Source organism: Strix uralensis, chromosome 4, assembly GCF_047716275.1.
Source record: "Strix uralensis isolate ZFMK-TIS-50842 chromosome 4, bStrUra1, whole genome shotgun sequence".
NCBI lineage: Eukaryota > Metazoa > Chordata > Aves > Strigiformes > Strigidae > Strix > Strix uralensis.
Window position 1 is genome coordinate 9,951,530 of NC_133975.1, and position 21,866 is coordinate 9,973,395.

Below are 21,866 nucleotides of genomic sequence, written 5' to 3' on the forward strand. Positions count from 1 at the left end.
AAATTCATACTTAATAAATCCATATTTAATAAAACAAAATATTGGTTTAAAAGGACTGTAATGAAACACATTGCCAGAAAAAGCCAGAATGGTTGCCCCTGTAACACACACTTGTATGGATTTCAAGAACATTTAGAGATTATGACATACAATGATTTGGGGGGAAGATTTTTAAATCTTCTGTTTCAGAACTTAGACTCATCCCCACAATCAGAGCAAGTTGAAAATCTGCAGGCAGACAGGCTATCCTACTACAAATCTTACACCTTCCTCCTGAAGCATCTGCTACTGGCCACACTCAGCAATAATGGACCAGATGGATGTTGGATCTGATTCTTCTTAGAAATTTCTATGTTCCCTACACTGAAATGGTATTAATTTTTTTCTGATACTACCTGTTAATTAATTGTGTCAGTTTCCCCACAATGTACACAGATTCCAGTGGAAAGAATGCCTATTAAGTTGTCATGTAACTAAGGAACAAGGTTATGATAATTTTGTAACATTTCGTAGATTTTTCAAGTTTCTTGTGAAGGATTCCTAATGCCATAGTATAAAAACTATAGCTTAAGATATATCATGCCTGCATAGATGTTACCTGCATTAACTTTAAGCTACCTCTTTCAGTGTTTCCATAATAAAGACTAAGATATTTTGACATTTTAACTATAAAAATTCACCTAACTTGTGAAATTTGTTTTTTTAGCATCTACATCATGAGGAGCAGGAAGCTGAACAGATGGTTAATTAAAGAGAATAGAATTTTTGCATGTACTCAAAAGTGTTTTAAAACATACCAGTCTAAAAGGTGACCTACAAAAGGTTTTTATAAATGCAAAGTATTTATTTATGTTGAAAGACCCATATAAAGGAACATTGAAAAACCTGATACGTCATGAATGTCCTTTTTGGCTGTGATATTTAGGCATATTAAATACATTTAGCTCTTTCTATAAAGAATAAATCATTCTGACTTGCGCTGGCTCACTATGCATGAAGTGTTCAGGTAACAGTTCACCATCTTGTGGATATGTGTGAAGTACTGCTTTGAATGCTTGAGGAAAGTAATGATTTTGTTAAGTCACACCACGCCTAGAAATACAATGTTATGTGGCCACTTTGGGAAGCAAAGAACTACATAGTGGATTGGGACAGCAGTTATGGAAAGCTCACAGTAATTTCTGACATAGCAATATGATCTAGGATGTTTCCTTCTGCTATTGAAACAAGAGCATATGTCTGTGAAACAAAGATCTTACTCTCCTCTCAAGCAGAATCCAAAGCTTTTATCTTTTCCCTGTGATTCTATTTCTCCAGTGTTAGGCTAAGGATAAAAGCTGGCCATCTTGCTAGAGTTAATCCTTCAGAGCAGATCTGCAACCATATACTGTGAATTGTGGGCAAAGTACCAGACCAATAACCATTTACTTGAAAATCCTGGGTAACTGCTACAGGAGAAACATGAATCAAAACAATTCTTTAAATCCTGAAAAAACAGATAAAGGGACATAAGATTTATGCCCAGAATTAAAGAAAATTGTCACATATAGCAGCAGCACTAAGCAGTTTATGGAATGTATTTGGTTTAAGCTATGATGTAATCAAGAAGTTGGTTTTATTAGTATGTCCTTTTGTATGAATCTGAGAAACAATAAGCAGTCAATAAAGTACTAAAGCTTGAATCCCTACACACCTTATAAAAATGCCTCTAGGTTCTTGTGTCTAATTAAAACTTGAAGCCACTTCCAACAAATGAATCATTTGTGATTTATCACATGATTTGTATCTGAAAAAAATCTAGGTCACACAACACAATGCTTGTTCCTGGGACGATTAGGGCTGTTTCTAATTTAGCTATCTGTGTAGAAGCAAGCTGCATTTACAGTTCACCAACTCAGAAGATCATTAGGTTGATTAAAGTGTTTGTTCCTTGAGGAAGACATACAAAACCTCCAACATCACTGCTACTGAAAAGCAGCTGGGACCAAGAAAATAAGATGTGCCTTTTCCTTGTATTTGCTGGTGGCTCCTCCTTTTTGGATCATTCATTTATATCTGGCCTCTTGCTGAACCTGTCCCTTTAACTAGACTCCGGACATGCTGAGAAGTAAAGCTGTGTGTTTGTGGCACAGGTCCAGTGCTGAAGGAACAATAAATTGGTGAGAAAGCAGAATTGCTGGATTCGCACCAAATTACTCAATAGTTCTGTAGACTTGTTAAATTTAATTTGCATGTTGTTGGGATATTATAATCTTTAATGACTTTCTGAGAAGTCCATGTAGCAGCAGATAGACTTTGGGTAACGCCAGTGCATCTTCAGCTTACAAAGTGATAATTTTTACAAGAATTGCTATAGGCAGCAGTTCTTCCACAATTTGCCAGCATTATTCTTCCTTACCAAGTTTCCATGTGTCTGTCACTGCAATGATGTTTTAAACACTGAAAATAACTACAGCTGTCCACCTGAGTACCTTTCCACTCTCATCAATTCCATCAATCTTTCTTTCAGCTGCTACTGTTTGCCTTGATCTCACTTCAGAAGTTTCTTTGCTATCATCTGCCTGCAGGAAACATTCTGTGGAGGTTCTGTGAATTGTATCAGACAGGTAAAAGCTGGCACTTGAATAATTTATGTCAGCAGCGCATTTTCAGTAAGCAACTTGGCCATCAGCAGCAGAACAGCATCTTAACAAAGATCTAGGTAATATGGAAGAAGTCTGAAGAAATAATTTTGATTACTCACCAGTGCCACACAAACTGCAGAGATGTTAACACTGATGCCAGTAGCTAACCCATACTAGTATCAGTTCCTTATCATATGTATTACATTTAATGCTACTTTTCCCCATTTCTGTAAAATTATTTCCAAGTAACTGATTGACTTTTTATTGTCAACAGCGTAAGTTGCTAGGCTGGCATTTGAAATAAAAAATGAAGAAACACAAAGACACAAAGGAGACTGATGGATGACAGAACAGCCATTGATCAGTCACAGTGCAATATACTGTTTTTGTCAAGAAGGCCCCTCTGATGAAGCATCATGAAAATGTAACTTGATTACTTTTGCCTGGCTTCCAAATGCAGTATCATATGTGCAAACAATAACTGAAAATCTACTGGCTACTAGTCCTACAAAAATGAAGCTTCCTACTGTTGGATCAGAGCTTGATCACAGCTGAACAGCTTACAGTGTTTGAAAAATGAATGCAGTGCTGTCAGTGGAGAAGACTGCAAACATACCTGCAAACTAACACTAAAAACTGTAAGACCTTATCTAGAATTTACTTTATTTTTTTTTATTTCCAAGGTAAGGAAGACAAAATGTTGAGTGTTAGTCTCTACTTGGCTACGCCTAATAGGATACTGTCTCCCAGTATAATTGTGGGGTTCATAATCACTTCTAACGCAGATATATAAGATATTTCTCTTTGATATGCTGTTCAAAGTGAAAAACTTGTTTCCAAAATTAGAAGTTCTAATAGGGAAAATAAATACTTACAAGGAGGTGAGGATAGAAGATAGTAGTGTGATATCTTTGGAAGGAATATGATCTGATATGATGATAATAGGAGATTGATTATATTTCTCATTTTGGAAGAGCTACCGTGCATTCTTGCTGTTACAACAACAGCACCAATTATGTATACACTTCCTTTTAACAATATTTTTCAAAGTGCTTTACAAAGGATGTTAGGATCGTTATCTTGATTTGACTGACAAGAAAATCAAGAAACAGACCACTGAAAAAATAACTAACTGAACGTCACCTGGCAGACAAGTGGAAACACAAATTTTCAAGTTTCAGTCCTGTACTCTTTTGGCAAGACCACAGTGATGCTTTCAAATGCCACCATCCAACCAGGTGAGTGTTCACAGAATTTATAAAGGCACTGATTGTGCTTTTCTGACAAGCCTGGCTTTTAAGTACCTACTAAATATTACAGCAAGAAGCCATTAGTGACTATTAAAAGGCTCTCTTTTAGCAAAGCCATCCAGTTGTTAATGGCTGGCCGGAGTTCAAAATTCCAGTTTAAAACAGTCTGTCTCCTTTAGATGCCTTTGGAGTCTTGGTCTTTCCCAGCTGTGACATTTATGATAGGAATAAGGATAGGCAGTGATACTTTTCTGATGTCCGGTGTAGCCATTCCTCTATGCTTTCACAACACAAGGAAATCCAACATGTAATACTTCAATACTTCCTCATGTCTGTTACCTCCTTAGCCATTTGGTGATACTATTTTAAAAGAAATAGTTTTGAGAAAGGACAACCCAAGGAAAATTTTCTGTTGAGAGAAGAAAACATTCACAAGCTTTACCAGATGCAGCACTGGTTGCAAAAAACTTTGGCTTTCTCAGAATTACAAGAAACAGCTAGTTACTGAACCTCAAGATCTGTGTGGTAGGTAGGAACTGCAGAATTGAGTATGTTCTTTGCCCTCTCACCACCTCCACTTGCCTCCTCCATTAAAGACTGTTGGCTGCTTGTCCCAGAAGGCAGCTGCTCTATCACTAACCTAACACAAAGTTACGCCTGCTACAGAAATTTTCAACCAGGTCACAGCTGCCATTCTGGTCTCTTTGTACAACTCAGAAAGCAGAAAGAATTATAATCAGCACAGAGAATCTGCTCCAAAATGTACAATGCAATATGTACATCATCCAACATTTAATACATAAATGTATCATTGTCTGAATGCATGCAGGATCTCCACCAAAGAACCATTTCCCATTTCATTTTGTTCTGGTGGGCCAGTTATTTCTTTTTGTTTTGGTAACAGTTCAACAGTATTTTGCTCAAAAAGTTGCAAGAACACTTAAGAGTGTTATTCAGAATGAGTTTTATTTTTGGTATAGGAGTGATTCTACCTTTGAATTCAATATAAATGCAATTTATATTTGTAGTTCAAAATTATATCTTGAAACACTGCAAATAAGACAACACTGCTGTGTGTAAATGATACACACAGAGTATCAATAGGGTTAGATATTACACATAATTGCAAAGTACGTTTGGAAGGCCAAACACTGTTCCTTTGTACTGACCTAAACTCCCACTGAAGTCCTTGATATATGATTGCTACAGCTAAGTTTTTATGATTTCTTCTTCTGGATAACAACAGAAACACTGATGTTCTGCACTACCTGCTAGCTCCACTTTTATCTGAACTTCTACTGCAAAAATCCATGTTCTACTGGATTATTTACTATAGCATTACAAAAGATAAGGATCTATTTGTTTGGGGTTTTTTCTGCATGTTTGCCTTCAAAGTATCTTTCTATTGCAGCGAATAATAATGCTCACTCTCTGCACCATCCCCTCCATCCTTTATTACAGAAAAAGTAGACTTCATTATTTCTGCTAGTGGCATAAAAATATTGAGGACATTCTGTGATCTCCTACCCAACTATGAGCCGTCACAACAGAAGAGAATCATGACGACCTAGCTTTTCTTAGCAAAGGAAAGTCATCTATACAAGAATAAAAAATGTCCATTTATTTTGTTTGAGCACTGGTTTCCTGATTCCTGTTTTTTTCCCAGCCCATTGAATGTTCAATTCCCATTGTACAGTACACTCAAAATACAGGAAGGATATGATCAGTGGGCATGATTTCAAAGATGCAGAGCTACCACTGAACTAGATCTGACTGAGTTTAAATGGCCCCAGGGCACTTCATCGCCTTGGGATGGATTTACAGATCTAACCATTTAAGCACAAAGATAAAACTTTGAATGTATAAAACCATCCCACAAGTCCTTGCTTGTTAAAAGATTCAGAGGCATACATGATATTTCTACAGCTGCTTAAAATGGCAGAAACACATTCATTTCAGCTAATTTTGTTTTAAAATCAAACAGTTTTACACTCATTCATTACTAACCTGGCTGTTAAAGTCGGAGAAATGACAACAGAGGTAAAAATCTCCACCATAGCCATTTTACAAAGATCAGCTGCAGATCCTATGAAAGAAAGTGATCTGCTTTTAATTTAAAGCATGTGAAAGGAAAATGTTCTTCTTGGAACTATGGCATAGGAGTGAAAGATATCTGAAGATTCTGAACTATAAGAATTTGCAAGACTAGCAGATTAAATTCATGTAATATGTGAAATAGATCATGAGATTAATAAATAACAAACTAAATAATTACATGATAATTAAAACCAGAAAAGAATAATATAAAATTATGTGTTAATTAAAGGTGAATTTGTCAGTCATGGCCATTAGTTGAAAAGCTGCTTTTTACAAAAAATGTCTGAAATTATCTAACTTTAAATTGGAATTAAGATCTACCTATAAATAAATTAAAATTTAATGTCACAAAAGGTTAGAACATTGTTGCAGTGCTACATGTCCATTTGGAAACTTAATTTTATGCTTTTTCATATTTCCATGTGTATGTAATGTATATTTATTATATTACAGTGTTAAGAGCAGTGGTGCATAAAACAGGGTCATGTTACATAATAGATGACACATTTCTGGTGATCAAGAGGCAGAATGATTCTCCAGGCCTGCAGTTTGGTGAAGGGCTTCTGTTCTGAATCATACAACAGGGGTTTAATACATTTTACATAAAGATTTATCAGACAAAATACAGAAACAATCCTTTAAGTAAGGATTGGAAGCCATAATTCTCCTTGTCCCATCAGATATCCTAAATGTACTAGAAGGTGACATCTTCCTATTCACTCCCCCTAACTCAATGAATTTTGAATTCTTTCTTCCAAATGGTTCCAAATGGTTCACCTTTCAGAGTGGGGATAAAGAACAGCCAGGTAGGCAAATGGTAAGGATACTCTGCTGGGAGATAACTGTATAATCACAGAATCACAGAATATCTCAAGTTGAAGGGGACCCATAAGGATCCTCAAGTTCAACTGCCAGATCCTCACAGGACTACCTGAAAATAAACCCTATGACTAAGAGCATCGCCCAGATGCTCCTTGAACTCTGACAGGCTTGGTGCCATGACCACTTCCCTGGGGCCTGTTCCAGTGACCGACCACCCTCTCAGTAAAGAACCTCTTCCTAACATCCAATCTGAACTTCCCTTGATACAGCTTCATTCCATTTCCTTATGTCCTATCACTGGCCACTGGAGAGAGGAGATCAGCACTTGTCCCTCTGCTACCTGCCTTAAGGAAGTTATAGACTGTGATGAGGTCACCCCTCAGCCTTCTCTTCTCCAAGCTGCACAAACTAAGTGTCCTCAGCTGCTCCTCATAAGTCTTGCCCTCAAGATCTTTCAATGTCTTGGTCACCCTCCTCTGGCCACACTCTTATAGTTTGATGTACTTCTTATACTGAGGTGCCCAAAACTGCATATAGTACTCGAGGTGGGGCCGCACCAGTGCAGTGTTGAGAGGGACAAACACCTCGCTGGACCAGCTAGTTATGCTGTACTTGATGCACCCCAGGACATGGTTGACCCTTTTACCCAATAGAGAATATCTAAGAGATCAAGGAGATAGACTTAACACCTCTTCTTCTTCATGGTTGTCTATGACAAACTGCCTCCTCTGAATCCCATACTGAAGAGTCTGTTTTACTCATTAGCTATATCAAGGGCAGATCCACAGCTGATTATAGATGGCTATGTCTAATTGCAAATTTAGCCTCAAATATCTACCTTGTTTTCCTGTTCAAATGATGTGTCAAACTGAATCAATACAAACCAAAAAGGAACACATTGATATAAAAAGTAAGAAAGGATGTTTCAGCAAAGGTCAGGTAACTATCTTCTTAGTGATTGTGAGAATAAGATGATATAATTAAGCACTGAGTCCATCACAATTCATATGTTCTATATGCATTCTTCAAAATCAATGTAAAGTAATAAAATACAAAAGAATTCCCAAAATATTTTTTTCTGAGATATGTTTTTAGAGATATGCTATGTTAAATATTTAAAAAGAAAATAATTACATCCTTCTGGTTGATCTTGCCACAGTTATAAATAAATAATATAAAATAAATGGTTTGCTCTATGTGGTTAGGTAGAGCTGAATTATAACTGAAGAATATTATCTTGTACATTGGTAAAGACTATTGAACTAGGAAATATTCAAAAAGAGAAAAAACACTGTGAAAGAACTGCGAGAAATTCAGTTGTAAGTTAAAGTTGGAACTCTATGTTCCTCTCAATATTGTCATGCATCAGAAGAAGTCATCTGCTATCAGTTGCTGCTACTATAACCAAAACGCAAATTGCTTAAATTAGACTATTAAATATAATTATAAAACACATATATTAAATGCAGTTTCGTATACTGTGATAAAAAGTTTTAGCATAATTTAGAAAGTTTTTACAGTCTTAAGGTATTATCTCATAGCTGAAATCCTGAAATTAAAATACCATTGTTGTCGAGAATAAATTTTTTTATAAAATTTGGGATTACTGAATATTTTAGAGTTTTTAATCCTTGCTTCATCAGACTTTCTAATATTACATGCTTTTAATAACAGTATTTTTCATTCCATTTGTCCTCCAGTATTATTTGAACTGACAATGAAATATGATAATCTTATTATTGCAGGTACACGTAAGTGAGTGTTTCATAGACAGTTCTGTGATGGCTCTGCCTCAGCTCCAAGCTCTCTGGACAGATGGACATAAGCAAGTGCTGCTCAGAAGGCCGTGTAGCTTTATTAATGCTACACTGTACACTCAGCAGGACTCGCTGTATTAGCTCAAGCATTGTGCCCTCAACTGGAGAGGGCTGCTGGCCAGCTGGATGGAAACCCAGGTAAACTGAACACAAGTGGCTGGAGAAGGTTGTACAGGCATGCCCGGTGTGTTACAAATATGCAAGCTTTGCTGCAGATTTTATAAGAGTATTTTAAAATTCTACAGTTGGGCGCCTACTATAGCAAGGCAACCATCACTTGAGTACAAGTATTATTGAAGCAACAGGGTATATTTTAGAATTGTAGATCTGTACATAGCCTTGCAGAGGCAGTACTTAAATTCAGTTACTAATTATAAGGGGTGTCAAACATGACATAAATACTTAAGTCATTTTTAAAATGAAACATTAAAATGAATAATATTTAGAGAGAAAAAAAAGAAAAAACACATGATTCTTTCAAAAGGAAAATTCAAATCACTTTATAAAAAGCATGCCATCACCATGTCTAGAAAGCACTTTTTACTTGCCTGTAAATTGTATGCTTCCAATATAACTTAATAAAAAACCTGTCAGCATCATCCAATTAAAAAAATTATTCTTCCAAGGGGTAGCATGGTAGGAGGGATCTCAGTCTTGGATTGCCAGCTCAATTTTTATTTTTTCGTTTAAGTAGCTAAATTCTGACAAGACTGAGCCCCAAATGATTTAAAAAGAGTATGTTAAAGTATCAGACTAACTAACATTTGAGCACTTTATGCTGATTTTTACGTTTCCAACCTACATGGCAAATCTGCAAAGCTTTTCTGTGAAAAAACACCTTTTTTCTTGGCCTCCACACATTTAAGTTTGAATGTTCCTTACAAAGAATGAGTTGGGTTTCAAATGAAATAACAACAATGCACAGTTCTTGCAATGTTGTATATTTCTTAAACTTAAGCTATCTGGCAAAATAAAGGCTAGAATCTGTAAGCAGCATAATTACAGAAACCCTTCTGAAGTAACAGACTATCAAAACCAGAAAGGAAAATGTTTTAAGACAACAATACATCTGAAGCACTGAATTCTAGATATTCTCTCTACATATAGTTTGCATCTATACCTATATTTAACTACCACAGAGCACTACAGTGTATTAGAACATTGATACTGTTATTGTTGCTATTATGATACTCTTTACTAGCAATTTCCAAGGTAGAAAGAATACATCATTTAAACTTCTCTTTTGTAGTGAAATTCATGCCTCAGTAGTGTACTCTAGTAGAATACTAGAATATTAATTCTTTTGAGATTATCAGAGTTGTTGTCCACTGAAGCCAAGCAGAGATAAAGAGACAGGTAGGTAAGCAGGAAGGTAGGCAGGCAGTTTTTTACCTTGAACAACAAAATTGACAGCCTGCCTCTCCGCTTGAGTGCGTAGTTTGTAATCCTGTGCATTGATATTAGCCAGTGGTCTTTTACGTCCCATTATGGAAACCACATAACCTTGTAGGATTTAAATAGAAATTAGTATTCTTAGAGTGATTAAAATTAAATGTCAAAAATTATTTTTGAAAATAATACAGATTTTTGTAATTATGTGCTGCCTGAGTCAATTTAATATTTTGCCCTCTGAATATAATAGTCAGAGCTTCTTTTATTTAAACCTTAAATGCTTATTGTACTTTTGGTCTAAGAATTATTTCATTCCGAGAATTGGTACATGTTATACAAGGAAAACTTCTGTTCATTAAAGCTGTAGTTTTATTAGGAATATCTACTGATATACCAGCAAACTCTCTCTATGGGAGATGAAACTATAAATACTAGCAGAATTAGCTATCTATTAGCAGCCATAATTAGCTTTCCATGCAATGAATCGTTTACTTGGGAATAGCAAAGAAAAATCAATTTATAGAGTAATTAAATAATGAATATTACACAAAATTATCAAATAGTTTGGGGGAAAAAAACCCTACCTTATAACTTTTTTTCCATTTTCATTATATGATATTTTCATGTCCCTTTCACAGCCAAACTTCCTTAACTCTAGTGTGGTGGGGTTTTTTTGTTTAAAAGAAATGCATGAGAACACAGTTAAAGCTTTATGTTAGGCCTCATGGCATATTTTGCCAAAACAACTATTTTGGAGGGCAAGTGAGAGAGCAAAAGAGATGTGAGGATCTTCTTGTCAAAATAACACACACAAAACCTTATCTCAACTTACCTTCAAAACTAAACTTTTCTTATTTTAAAAAAAATGAAAAATCATCCATGTTAAAAATATATCTTTACAAAATCCTTCATTATACTTCTGATCACCTTGTCTATCCATGAATTCTCATTAGATACAGAGACTGCCACAGAGTTTCATCTCCTCTTTGTCAACCAAGATATGCAAGCACATGTGGTAAGGAGACCTCTTCAAACACAAAGTTATGACCTTAGTATGGACAACACATACCCAGACTTAGGTGCAAATGATGAAGATGGTTCTGATGAATTAAGACAGCTTTCTGCGAATTAGTATATTTCCAGGAGCACTGATACCAAAAGTACCAGTTTTGGAACAAGAAGCTGAATTATCTGGAGGTTAGGTTATTCTTTGGCAAATCAGTTCTCCCAATTTAACTAAGATTTTTCATGAAGAACAGCATGTAAGGATGGAATTCTTGAAACATTGGATTCTCTGTGTGGTGTGTCTCCACAACAGAATCACCCTTGCAATACTCAGCTGATTAGCATCCCCAAATAAATACCATCTTCCATATAATAGTGGCAGAGCATGCTTCTGTGGTCAAAGATTAATCTGCAAATACATATTTGAATGAGGTCTTACACTCATCTTTTTAATATGTTGATAATTTCATAAAAAAAACAATATAATAACATATATACTAATACAACTAACAAAAATATCTTCATCACAAATTAGTATTATATATATGCTTATCATGTCTACGTGGAGTATCAGACATTCATAATACCAAAATTATATTGCTCAAGTGGGTGCTGTTCACCTTTGAACTGCAGATAAGTAAAGAAAAGTTACCTTATACTGAGCTCACTATGTTGGAATATTTTTGTTGGAAAGTTGGAATCTGAGGTGGATTGACGAGAAAAATATTAAATAATGTTGACATGCTGCAGGTTTTTTGAGCTTGTACAATCAAAACAGATTGTTCTTCTACCATTAACAGTTAAAAAAATGGTTAATAGATGGGAGTGAGAGGAGTAGTAATTACTAATTAGACAAGTGTGTTCCGATAACAATCAAGGACATTAGTTATGACACTCTTGTCTACTAAATTCATAAACCAGATTCTTTATCACAGAAGTCTGGGTATTGAAATTCATTTACCTTTAAGAAAATAATGCTATGTTATTTTAAATAGATGAAAAATATATAATAATTTTTTAATATTTTACTAGATAAGTTATGTTGGGTTTAGTTACAGTTAAAACCAGATTTTCAGTAACTTCCCTTTTCTTTAGCAGTATTAATGAATGAAAGAATGCAACTGCATGACACAATGACAGTTCACGCATCCAGTAGATTTTTAAGCCCTGCAAAGTACAGAAAAAGGAATACTATCCATTTTCATGACCGGAAGTCAGTTATACGTTTCTATCACGACATTCACTCATACAATGATGGTTAATATTATATTGCAAATTTACTATTTATTTCTACAAAATGTCTTAGTACTGTATACCCCATTAAGAAACAAAAGAAATAAATTTTGACAGTTCTGCTAATTAGCTTTTAAAAGACAATATTTCAAAGAGCTATATTTTCTCTCTTCAAATTACAGCACTCCTAGGATTCACTAAATATAAATGAATATGTAGACTAACAAATTTGATGCAAGAAGAGTTTGCAGCTGCTAGCTCCAAGAAGCACTCTGCACACATCTGTCATCACAGATACCACCTGAACTTCAAGAACACAAATTCTGACTGATGCAAAGAATACTTAAAAAAAATTGACTCTCTAAATTGGCTCTTTGACTAAATGGCTGAACTTCCATGGTCCAGCAGCCATGTAGCATATTTATTAAGTAAAAGATTCCTCAGGCTTTTTTGCATTGTACATTGTGTGTCAAAATGATGCAGTGTAACTTGACATTAAGTAGGGTTCACTCTGAGAACACACATCTTATTCTGTTAGCATCTTTCTGAGAAAAGGCAGATAGATTTAACCAGTTCCTCTTAGTGTTAAGAAAGAAGAAAACCCAGTTCACCAAGAAATGATATTCCATCTTTTTTCTTGTCCCATATCTATCTGAATTTGGGTCAAGCTGAATCTTTGTTTTCACCACTGTCACATAGTGCTGATCAGTAAACAAAAATATGCTTACAGATTTTGGATTACCTTTATTTCGGCACTGTTCAATGGTTTTCTTTGTAAATTCATGCACTTTTTTGTATTTTTGCATAAAACTCTCTATAAATTGACTGGCTTCAAGAGGAGTAATTCCCAGGCAGTCAGCAAGACGTTCTTTACCTGGTGGTAAAGAAATTATCTTTATTATGCAATAAAGCAGAACAAAAATCCACTACATTCAATAGCACTGTTACATTCACAGTTAGCAGAATTAGTTAACTTTACTTATCTCTATGAAAGAGGATGGTTCTGATATACTACAATCATATTTCAACAAAGCAAATGTTTAACTTTGTGCTTGAATGTTTTACTGAAGTTACTGGATTAAGAATATACTTAATAAGAAGTATATAAGAAGTATGTAATTAAGAAATTCCTAGTTATAACTTATACCTATAATGTGGTTGAAATCTCTTTTGTTCACAGAATAACTTTGTTGCTTTAAGTATCATTTTACTAGTTTAGTGTTGAAATGTGCAAACTTTGAGGAGCAGATAAAGAATTTGAAATCAATGTTAAACAAGCACAAATGTGAATGAAGATCTAAAAAAGGATGGAGATGTGCCTGGCTGAGTTTAGCTAGAAGCTTTAGATTTGGGGTAGAAGTCCCAGAAAAACTTAACTGTTGAAGCAATCAGACCAAGTAGTCTGATTTTAGAAAGGCCGTTAGGAGTCTCAGAGATTTCAAACAGTCTTAGGTTCCTCAATGTCTGTAAAAATCTGGGTCCAAGTTGTGAGATAAAAGGGTTGGAAAAAGAAAAAACAGAAAAAGTCTTTCAACAGAGAAAGGAATAATAGCTTTTGGATAGGATATAGGTGCACAGTATGTATTATGCTGGATCTAAGAGCAGTTATAAAACAAGGTGGAAAAAAGCTGAAGACAGTTTTCCAGAGTGTGAAAATATAAACTAAGAGCTACAGTTTAAACACATTTATAAATCAAACAGTTTCAGTAAAAATAAAACATACATCAACATTAGTCATATGAGGTTTGAAAGACAGATATATTTATGTCAGCTGCACAGCAACACAAAACCAGCACTGTGTCTGCAAATAACATACGCTGAGAGGCGATGTCTCAAGGCACCAAAGGCATGGAATAGTTATTGTCACGGTAGTACTGTCAAGAAAAATTATCTAGCATTTTTGAAAGAGAGAAGATTTCAGCCACCTAAATGCCATCCCTGTCAGTCTGATGTGCATTTCAGAACAATTCTGTAGCATTTGTTCTCAGTCATGCCAGGATCTGCACTGAGCTGCAGGAACACCGGTCTGGACAAGGTGCTGGAAGAAGAAATTCACAAGACATCCAGGATGGCTCTTGCTGAGCTATTATAGGTCTGTACTTTTATTTGACATCTAATTAATTTGAGTTTTCTTCCTGGGTCAGCAAATGACAAATCTATCTGCTAAAGCACATATTGTTAACAGGTAGGAGACTGCTGTGGCTTCTTTAGAGAACTCTAACATCTAAGTTTGTCCATGTTATCCATTTAAAGAACTACTGATATACAGAACAAAGTATTGCATAAAATAGTAAGAAAATTAAGCCACAATATCAGTAAGGAAGTCTGAAAGGTTCCAGGGAAATGCAGTTCCTGGGAAGCAAAATGAGAGGAATGTACAGCCACCTAATTTTGTCAGATCATGTTCCATAATGCAGGAACATTGGCTATGCGGAGCAACACTCCAGAGTGGACTAAGGCTTCCCTGAGCACTCTCCTTGAGTTATGTGTGGCAGGGGAATTGTTAGCAGCAGCCCATGAGTGTTAGTGTTCTCCATTCTGTAATATCATCTTTCAAAACTGAAAATATCATTAGTTTCTCTGCTTTTCATTTAAACACCTTGACATCCCTCTGTGCCGATTCAGGGCTTGAACATACTGCCATTGAATGGAATTAATTCCTTATTTTATAGATGTTTAAGTTGTCTGTGCTTTAGTTTTACAAGATGACTGAGGCAGAAGCAAGTAAATTGAATTGCTCCAAACCAAGCAAAAGACAGTAATACTGTCATCTCTCTATATATTTGGCGTATTTATTAAAGTACCAACTCCTAGACATAATGAAATTCTCCTTTATTATACTATTTTCTATCCTCTAGGATTATAGAAAACACGTTGAAAATGTGAACCAAGTGTAACCTAAAGCTACGAAAACAAAAAGAAAAAGATTACTATTTACTACATGAAAGACTTTCATTAACTCCTGTAAGCATAATACAGGCAACTCCTCAGGGAATGCTTCTGTATTTTTCAGTCCCCAAAGAAGTGAAATAAATATTATTCACACTCTTCAACTATATCAAAATATCTCCTTAATGAAAAGTTAGCCATCTTTTGAAGGGAGACAAACTGTGGGTGGAATTCAGTCCATCAATTTCAGGTATCTAACAATTATTTTTTGTCACCCCAGTTTCCATCTCAATAGTTCAATATCACTCCATGATATGTCATAATTAGGATCTGATCACGCTGCTAATGAACTGAAGCATCTTACTATCTTTCAGGTGCTTCAACTGCCCTCATTTGAGAGAGATACAAAGCACAAACAAGCAAAGAGAGATACTTAAGCACTGCGCACTGAAATGTTTAGTGCATGGTACGGAGCAAGTGAGGGAGTGCCAATACTCTGCTTAATCTAATCACTTAAGTTCTCCATAGCATGAGTAGACAGACACAGGCTCTACTGAGGGAGGCTCTAGCCCTACTAACTGAGGCATTTCCTTCTCTCCAGACTATAGACAGAACTACAGGGCACTCAACCAGTGATGATTCAGTCTGATTAAGTCAGGTATCTGCCTGTTCCACCCAGAGTGAAGGGAACAGATAGGAAATGTGTAACATCTTCATGGACCAAGGGGCAGGGGTGCTAATGCTTGTATTTTGTAAAATAATCTAGTGATGAAAACATTCAGGCTGGAAATGGGAGTTTGATATCAGTCTCAGCATGGGAAGGTCTGAACTGGCACTGCAGGGAGCTAGTGCTGGGCTTTCCTAATACAGATTTTAAACACAGATGTTTAAAATGCAATACAGCTTAATGTAAAAATGCACGTGTGTGTGTATATATGTATTTATCTGTATATGCTTGTATATAATCTTACGCACTCCTCTATACATAAAATAGATATTCTGGAGAGCTGAAATTGAAGTGTTTTTCTCCCCTCCTAGTTGAATGCCCTAAACAATAAATTGAATGCCCTTGGCCAACTCTGCCTTTGGTTCAAGGACTACTGATGACTCACTGCGAAAGATGGTTTAGAGAGCATTTTCATCCAGGAACCCAAGATGTAGTTTTAAGTGCTTCCACGTTAAATAAAACCTGCAACCTAGGGCTCTCATTTCCTAAATGAGTTTTCCAAGTACTCATCTTCTGTAGAGCTTTTGGATTTCTCCAGAAGACTTACATAAAGTTTAGTTAGCTGTTCACTAAAACAAATTCACAAGAGCTTGTTGGCTGATGACACATGCGCATCCGTCTTCCCAGAAAAGGTAATTCTAAGCACATATGAAGCACAAGGAGAGTTGGACATCATTTAAGAAATGGTAGGCAGTTTTGGAAAGTATGCAGAATGTTTTGATTTATCTAGGACCTGGGCAGGACTTAGGCAGAATGGGTAACAGAGTGGATTTTTGCAGGTTTTCCACAGTTGTGAAGAAACGGCAGCAAACATTAAGATCTAAAGTAAGGAAACACTTTTATACTGTGAGTGTGACTGAGCACTGGCAGATTTTGCCCAGGGAGGTTGTGGAGTCTTCATCCTTGGAGACAGTCAAAAGCCATCTGGGCACAGTTCTGGGCAAAGGACTCTAGATGTCCCTGCTTGAGCAGGGTACCTGGATCTGATGACCTCCAGAAGAGGTCCCTTCCAACCTCAGCCATTCTGTGATTCTATAAATGTATTTTGAGACAATATTGGAGTTCTTTTAATTACGGTGCAGTTATTCTCATCTCTGTCTATACACTGACAGAATGCAAAGTCCATTCAAAATTAAACTCATTTTAGATAAAGACAAATGCTTCAGTTACATCATCAACAAATGAATACAGAACCGGAGTAATCTTTGTATATGTCAATGTGGCTGTATTAATTTGGTAATTTTGATACTGGGTAGATCATTTAATAATCCTTGATAAAAATAAAAAGGTTATACCCCAACAAACTTTTATTCGCCTTTAGAAATTTGGTCTACTTATATAAATTATGTATAAAGTATGAATCTAGTATAGCTGTGTTTTTTTTTTTTTCTAAAAATGCCTACCTGCTCCATAAACCACTGAATAAACTATACGCTTTGCTTGTTCTCTATCAGCATGTTTCACTTGTTCACTTGGAATCCCCTTCCTAAACAAACAAACAAACAAATAAATCATTTTCAGTTAAAACCAATTTGTTATCCCCACAGAAAATGTATTTAAAGTCAATAAACATTTAATAACTACAGACTTGTAAGATGTGAACAGAAGCACTTAAGGGCTTTCATCTTCGGCCAGGAATGCACAAATTCTTTACATATTTTGGTGATGATAGTCCATAGTAAATGAAACTCTTTATTTTAATCTCCATCTTCTCCTTTCCTTTTATTTTAATCAAATTCTTGGTTAGGAAAAGTCCTACTACTATATTATTAGTTCTTTAGGTTGAAGAGGATCCAATATTGACCCATGAGAAAAATGAAATCTTTCCAGCAACAGCATTTCTTCAAGACATGATGTATATAGAGACTAGAAGCATAAATCTGACCTAAAGCTTATTTAAGCAAAGGTTATATCAGGGCTTCACTAATAGGAATATCCAACCTTTTATCAAGAATAATGACTGATAGAAGCACGCACTGAATCTCTCCATATGTCTTACAGAGCTCCACAATAGAGATGCTTCATAAAACTGGCTGTTTCTTAACTAGAGAGTGTAGCTTGTTTACTCCCAGTGAAGTATTATCTCGGTTCCCATTCACTCACCAACTGATGTAAACAGTCCTACAAAAGGGCTAATAGATTTAGCAATTTGCAAATAAAAATCTAGGACTCTGCTATCATCAAGCATGTGCCACCTATGCTTTTCCTTATCCAAACATAGCTTCAGAAAGAATGCTGACATTATTGACAATTGAAAATACTGAAGAATATTGATCATCTGGTTTAAATGGAAGTGCACTGGGGGAAAACTTGATCATCTACTCACACTCTGAAAAGAAATACCTACACAAATTGTATTTGGAACATAGAGATGAATTGTTATCAGACATATTTGATGACATATGCACAATTCGTGAATAAGTCTCCTCATGAGTCTGTTCATGATGATTAGGTTGCATTTTTAAAAACAAAGTTTACTATGGTTTGTTATGAAAGCTTTTTTCCATGAAATATGCTTTGTTGTGAAAGTTTTGGCTGAGGAGCTTTGACATAATGGCATATTTCTGTGTATTTTCTTCAAGAAGAGTCTTTCACCATTATTATGATATTCAAAGACCTAGAAAATCAGCAGAGCCAAAAATTTTTGGTTGCTTGGCCCATACACTGACTTTAGCCAAGCCTATGCACAGTGCTGACTCTCTCAATGATAAACAGTAGACCTCGATTGCAATCAGATTTAAGCAAGCCCTTATGGCAGTACAGAGTTTTTGAAAAGGAAAAATAAGTTGAATATGATTTGAAACCTTCATTGGGCAAATAAGCTTCAGTTTTGTAGAAGTTCATGTTGTTCCTTTGAATCCTACTAATTGCTCAAAGATAAAGTGGGCTTTTCATTGCTTGTTTCAGGCTGAGAAACATGAAGAACTGAATAATCTAATACATAGTGTTTTCCATCTGTAATGGAGATTATTCCCACTTCAATCAATCATTCTTGTGGTTGGAGACTCTTATAACTTGCCTTCTTAGTTATGCCAGGTCAAAAGTTCATGGCTCTTTTGAATAAAGTAGGTTGAGATCCCCAAATGTACCTGAATAAGAGGACAAAGTGGCAAGTGAAGCTAATAAGTGCAGAATTAGGAAACTAGACATCATTAAGGATTTCCTGAAGCAACCTCTGGCAGAAAGTCTGCAGGAATTTCCTGAAGAACCTGGCAGAAAGCTACATATACACTTGAGAAAGCATCTATCCAGAACCAGGAGGGAAAATAGAATCTGTTAAGAGAGTAGATCTTACCTGAGGACATTTCTGAGATAAAGAACCAAGACTGAATAATGCTGAAACTAGGGAAATAATACAAAATATAATACTGCTTTCCTAATACTGCATAATTCAAACTAGAGGCCTGGAGAAGGCAAGAGATAGGAGTACAGTAACAGAGTTTACTTGAAGATTTACTTAAGTCTGAGGCTAGAGACAACCGAGAGCCAAGGGGTCACCAGGTGGTGAGCATGTTAGCTGCTCATTTCTCTGAAGAAGAAGGGCTGTAATAGAAAGAACACAGTGGGTAAGAAGTCATGGAGATCTGTAGAGGAACAGATATAGTTATCAGACCATGGTACTGAGGAAGACACAAGATGTGGGAAACGGTGTCAAAAGCCTTACTAAAGTCATCTACAGCCTCTCCCTCATCCAATAAGCAGGTCAGAGCTTTATGTGAAATATTTATTTTAATATAATGCTAAAAACAAAATGGTCAGTCAACACCTCCTACTGTGTCAGAGTGGGAAATGTGAGCACTTGGCAGAGAGGCATTACCTCTAACACTGTGTATTTGTAAATTTATGTACCACATTCAAGAATCTGGAATAATAAAGTATGAAATTGCCATATAAATCACAAGTGCTTGAGCAAACAGAAGTCATTAATCAAAACTATTCCTTTTTTCCTAATAATGAAAATGTTTTTTTTCCTGTTTATACCGACAATGATTAGTTTCTACCTAGGATGCTTGATTCCTTCTGTAATATAGAGTGGCACTCCTGCAGTTTGAGGTGAAGACTATTTATTCCTTTAAATAACAAATGGGGGGTGGGGGGGCAATTTCTCAGAAACACAGCAGCCATGGTAGAAATCCCCAGTGGGATTTCTTCTTCAGCCTGTTTCCTCTACAAACAAATTTATATTTGTGATAATTAATTTGTTTTAATGGGTACTGTGAGAACTTGTCATGGAATACCATGATACTGAAAAGGAGTCATTGTTATCTGTTTACTTGTGTAAGAAATTTTTAAGCTACAATCACTAAGCAAGCTATCTAATGCATGAAAATACTCAGTGCTCAATTGTGGTATGATGTAAAATAGATCTGTAGTGGACATGCATTGTTTTCGAATAAACTTGAATCTGAAAAAGGAAGCTGAATAGGCATAAAAAAGCCTTAGCTGCTGGACCCAGACAGTGACATTGAGGCAGACTTCAGCTCACCCAGTATTGTATGTACATCTGGAGGAACAGGAAGAACGTTAATGCAATGTAATAGAAACTGATACAGAAAACAAAGCTCAAGAGAAAAAAAGAATTTGCTGCAGGTTTTGTTGTGAAAATAGCACAATTTCTGAAGTCCTTCAGGAAATATATATTCAGTTATTAGTTCCAGCATGAAACATATTTTTCCATTTTATGACAACCTTCTCTCTCTCTCACAAACATATTTGTTCAAGTTTGTAATCAATATTATCATCATCTTCAAATTCCTTCTGATTTGTCATCTCCAAATGTGCAATATTTCACCTCCTACGTTCCTGTCCTTGCCTGCATATTTGTCTTAGTCTATTTCCACATCCCTGATTTGTTTGTCCTTTACCTTTCTTTGTTTAGGACTGCTTTACAAGTACTTTGCTTTATAGTACTTTACTTGATAGACATCTATTACGTAGAATAAAGAGTGGACTTCAGTGCTGGAACACATGTTCAGGTTAACCGTCCTCATTTTTCTTGGAAGGAGTCAGCAGAGCTAAACAATCTGGAAAGGTCTGTGAGGACAGCAAAACAACTTACAGATGAAAATTGTAGAAAGTTTGACAAACATAGTCAGAGGTGAGATATACAAACTCTTTAAAAAGGTGGTTCTACTACGAACTGGGCTGTATGCCCAAAAGGGAATAGATGCTTGATTCTTAGAGTGAAGAAAAACTGAGAAAAATTTTCTAGTGAAACAGTGAAGAAAGATAACATCAAATTATTAGTAAAAAACATACAGTGCAGATATGAAACTTAAAAACAGGCATATGTAATTTATTACTTTTTCAGAGATATCTTGAATATTTTCTATTATTTCTCAAAAATTCTCTATATGTTTTCATATATTAATGGAGTCTAATGGATATCTCAGTTTCTGCTGAATTAATTCTTAGATCTTTAAAACACATGAATACCAAGCTTCTTTATACTCAAGAAAAATATGGCAATCATAATTTAAAAAAGCTTAACTATAAATTAGAATAACACATTTAATACAGAGTAGAGACCTGAATGGATTTATTTTTAACCTGTAGAGAATGTTAAAAAGAAAGTACTAACACAAAATTTAGTATACTGAAATGAGCACACATGGCATAAAGTATATGAACACAGCCCACAGGGCATAAAGCTTGAGTAATGCCAAAATAAAACTTTGAGAACAGGTAGAAATGGAAGGAAATCAGTCTTAAAAGAATGTGATAAGACATTTCAGCATTTCTGGGAAATGTTGTATGGTGACGGAAGTCGTCTGTTTACGTACAGGAAAAGGCAGAACAAACTTCTCCAACACAATATCTGGCAGACATGCATTGCCTTGATCTGCATTACATTCCAGCCAAGCTAAGCTCAGTCATAAAAGCCACAAAGCTCTTGGCCACTCTCCTGTATCTGCCAATTAATCCAAGTCCTAGTTGTGAGTTGTTGATGTGGAAAACAAGATGAAGTTCCATTAAATTCATTTGATACATGGTTATTAATGTACAATTA

General features: G+C 35.6%; 1 protein-coding gene across 1 annotated transcript in view; it reads right to left on the bottom strand.

The window, feature by feature from the left end:
- The window catches only part of POLN (DNA polymerase nu), a 106,629-nt gene that overhangs the window by 20,945 nt on the left and 63,818 nt on the right, over positions 1 to 21,866 (bottom strand). The window contains exons 18-21 of the mRNA XM_074865607.1: positions 17,260 to 17,342; positions 12,983 to 13,114; positions 10,003 to 10,113; positions 5,882 to 5,960 (exon numbers count right to left, since the gene is read on the bottom strand). Of these exons, the coding sequence (XP_074721708.1) occupies positions 5,882 to 5,960; positions 10,003 to 10,113; positions 12,983 to 13,114; positions 17,260 to 17,342 (405 nt within the window). The remainder of the gene's footprint in view (positions 1 to 5,881; positions 5,961 to 10,002; positions 10,114 to 12,982; positions 13,115 to 17,259; positions 17,343 to 21,866) is intronic.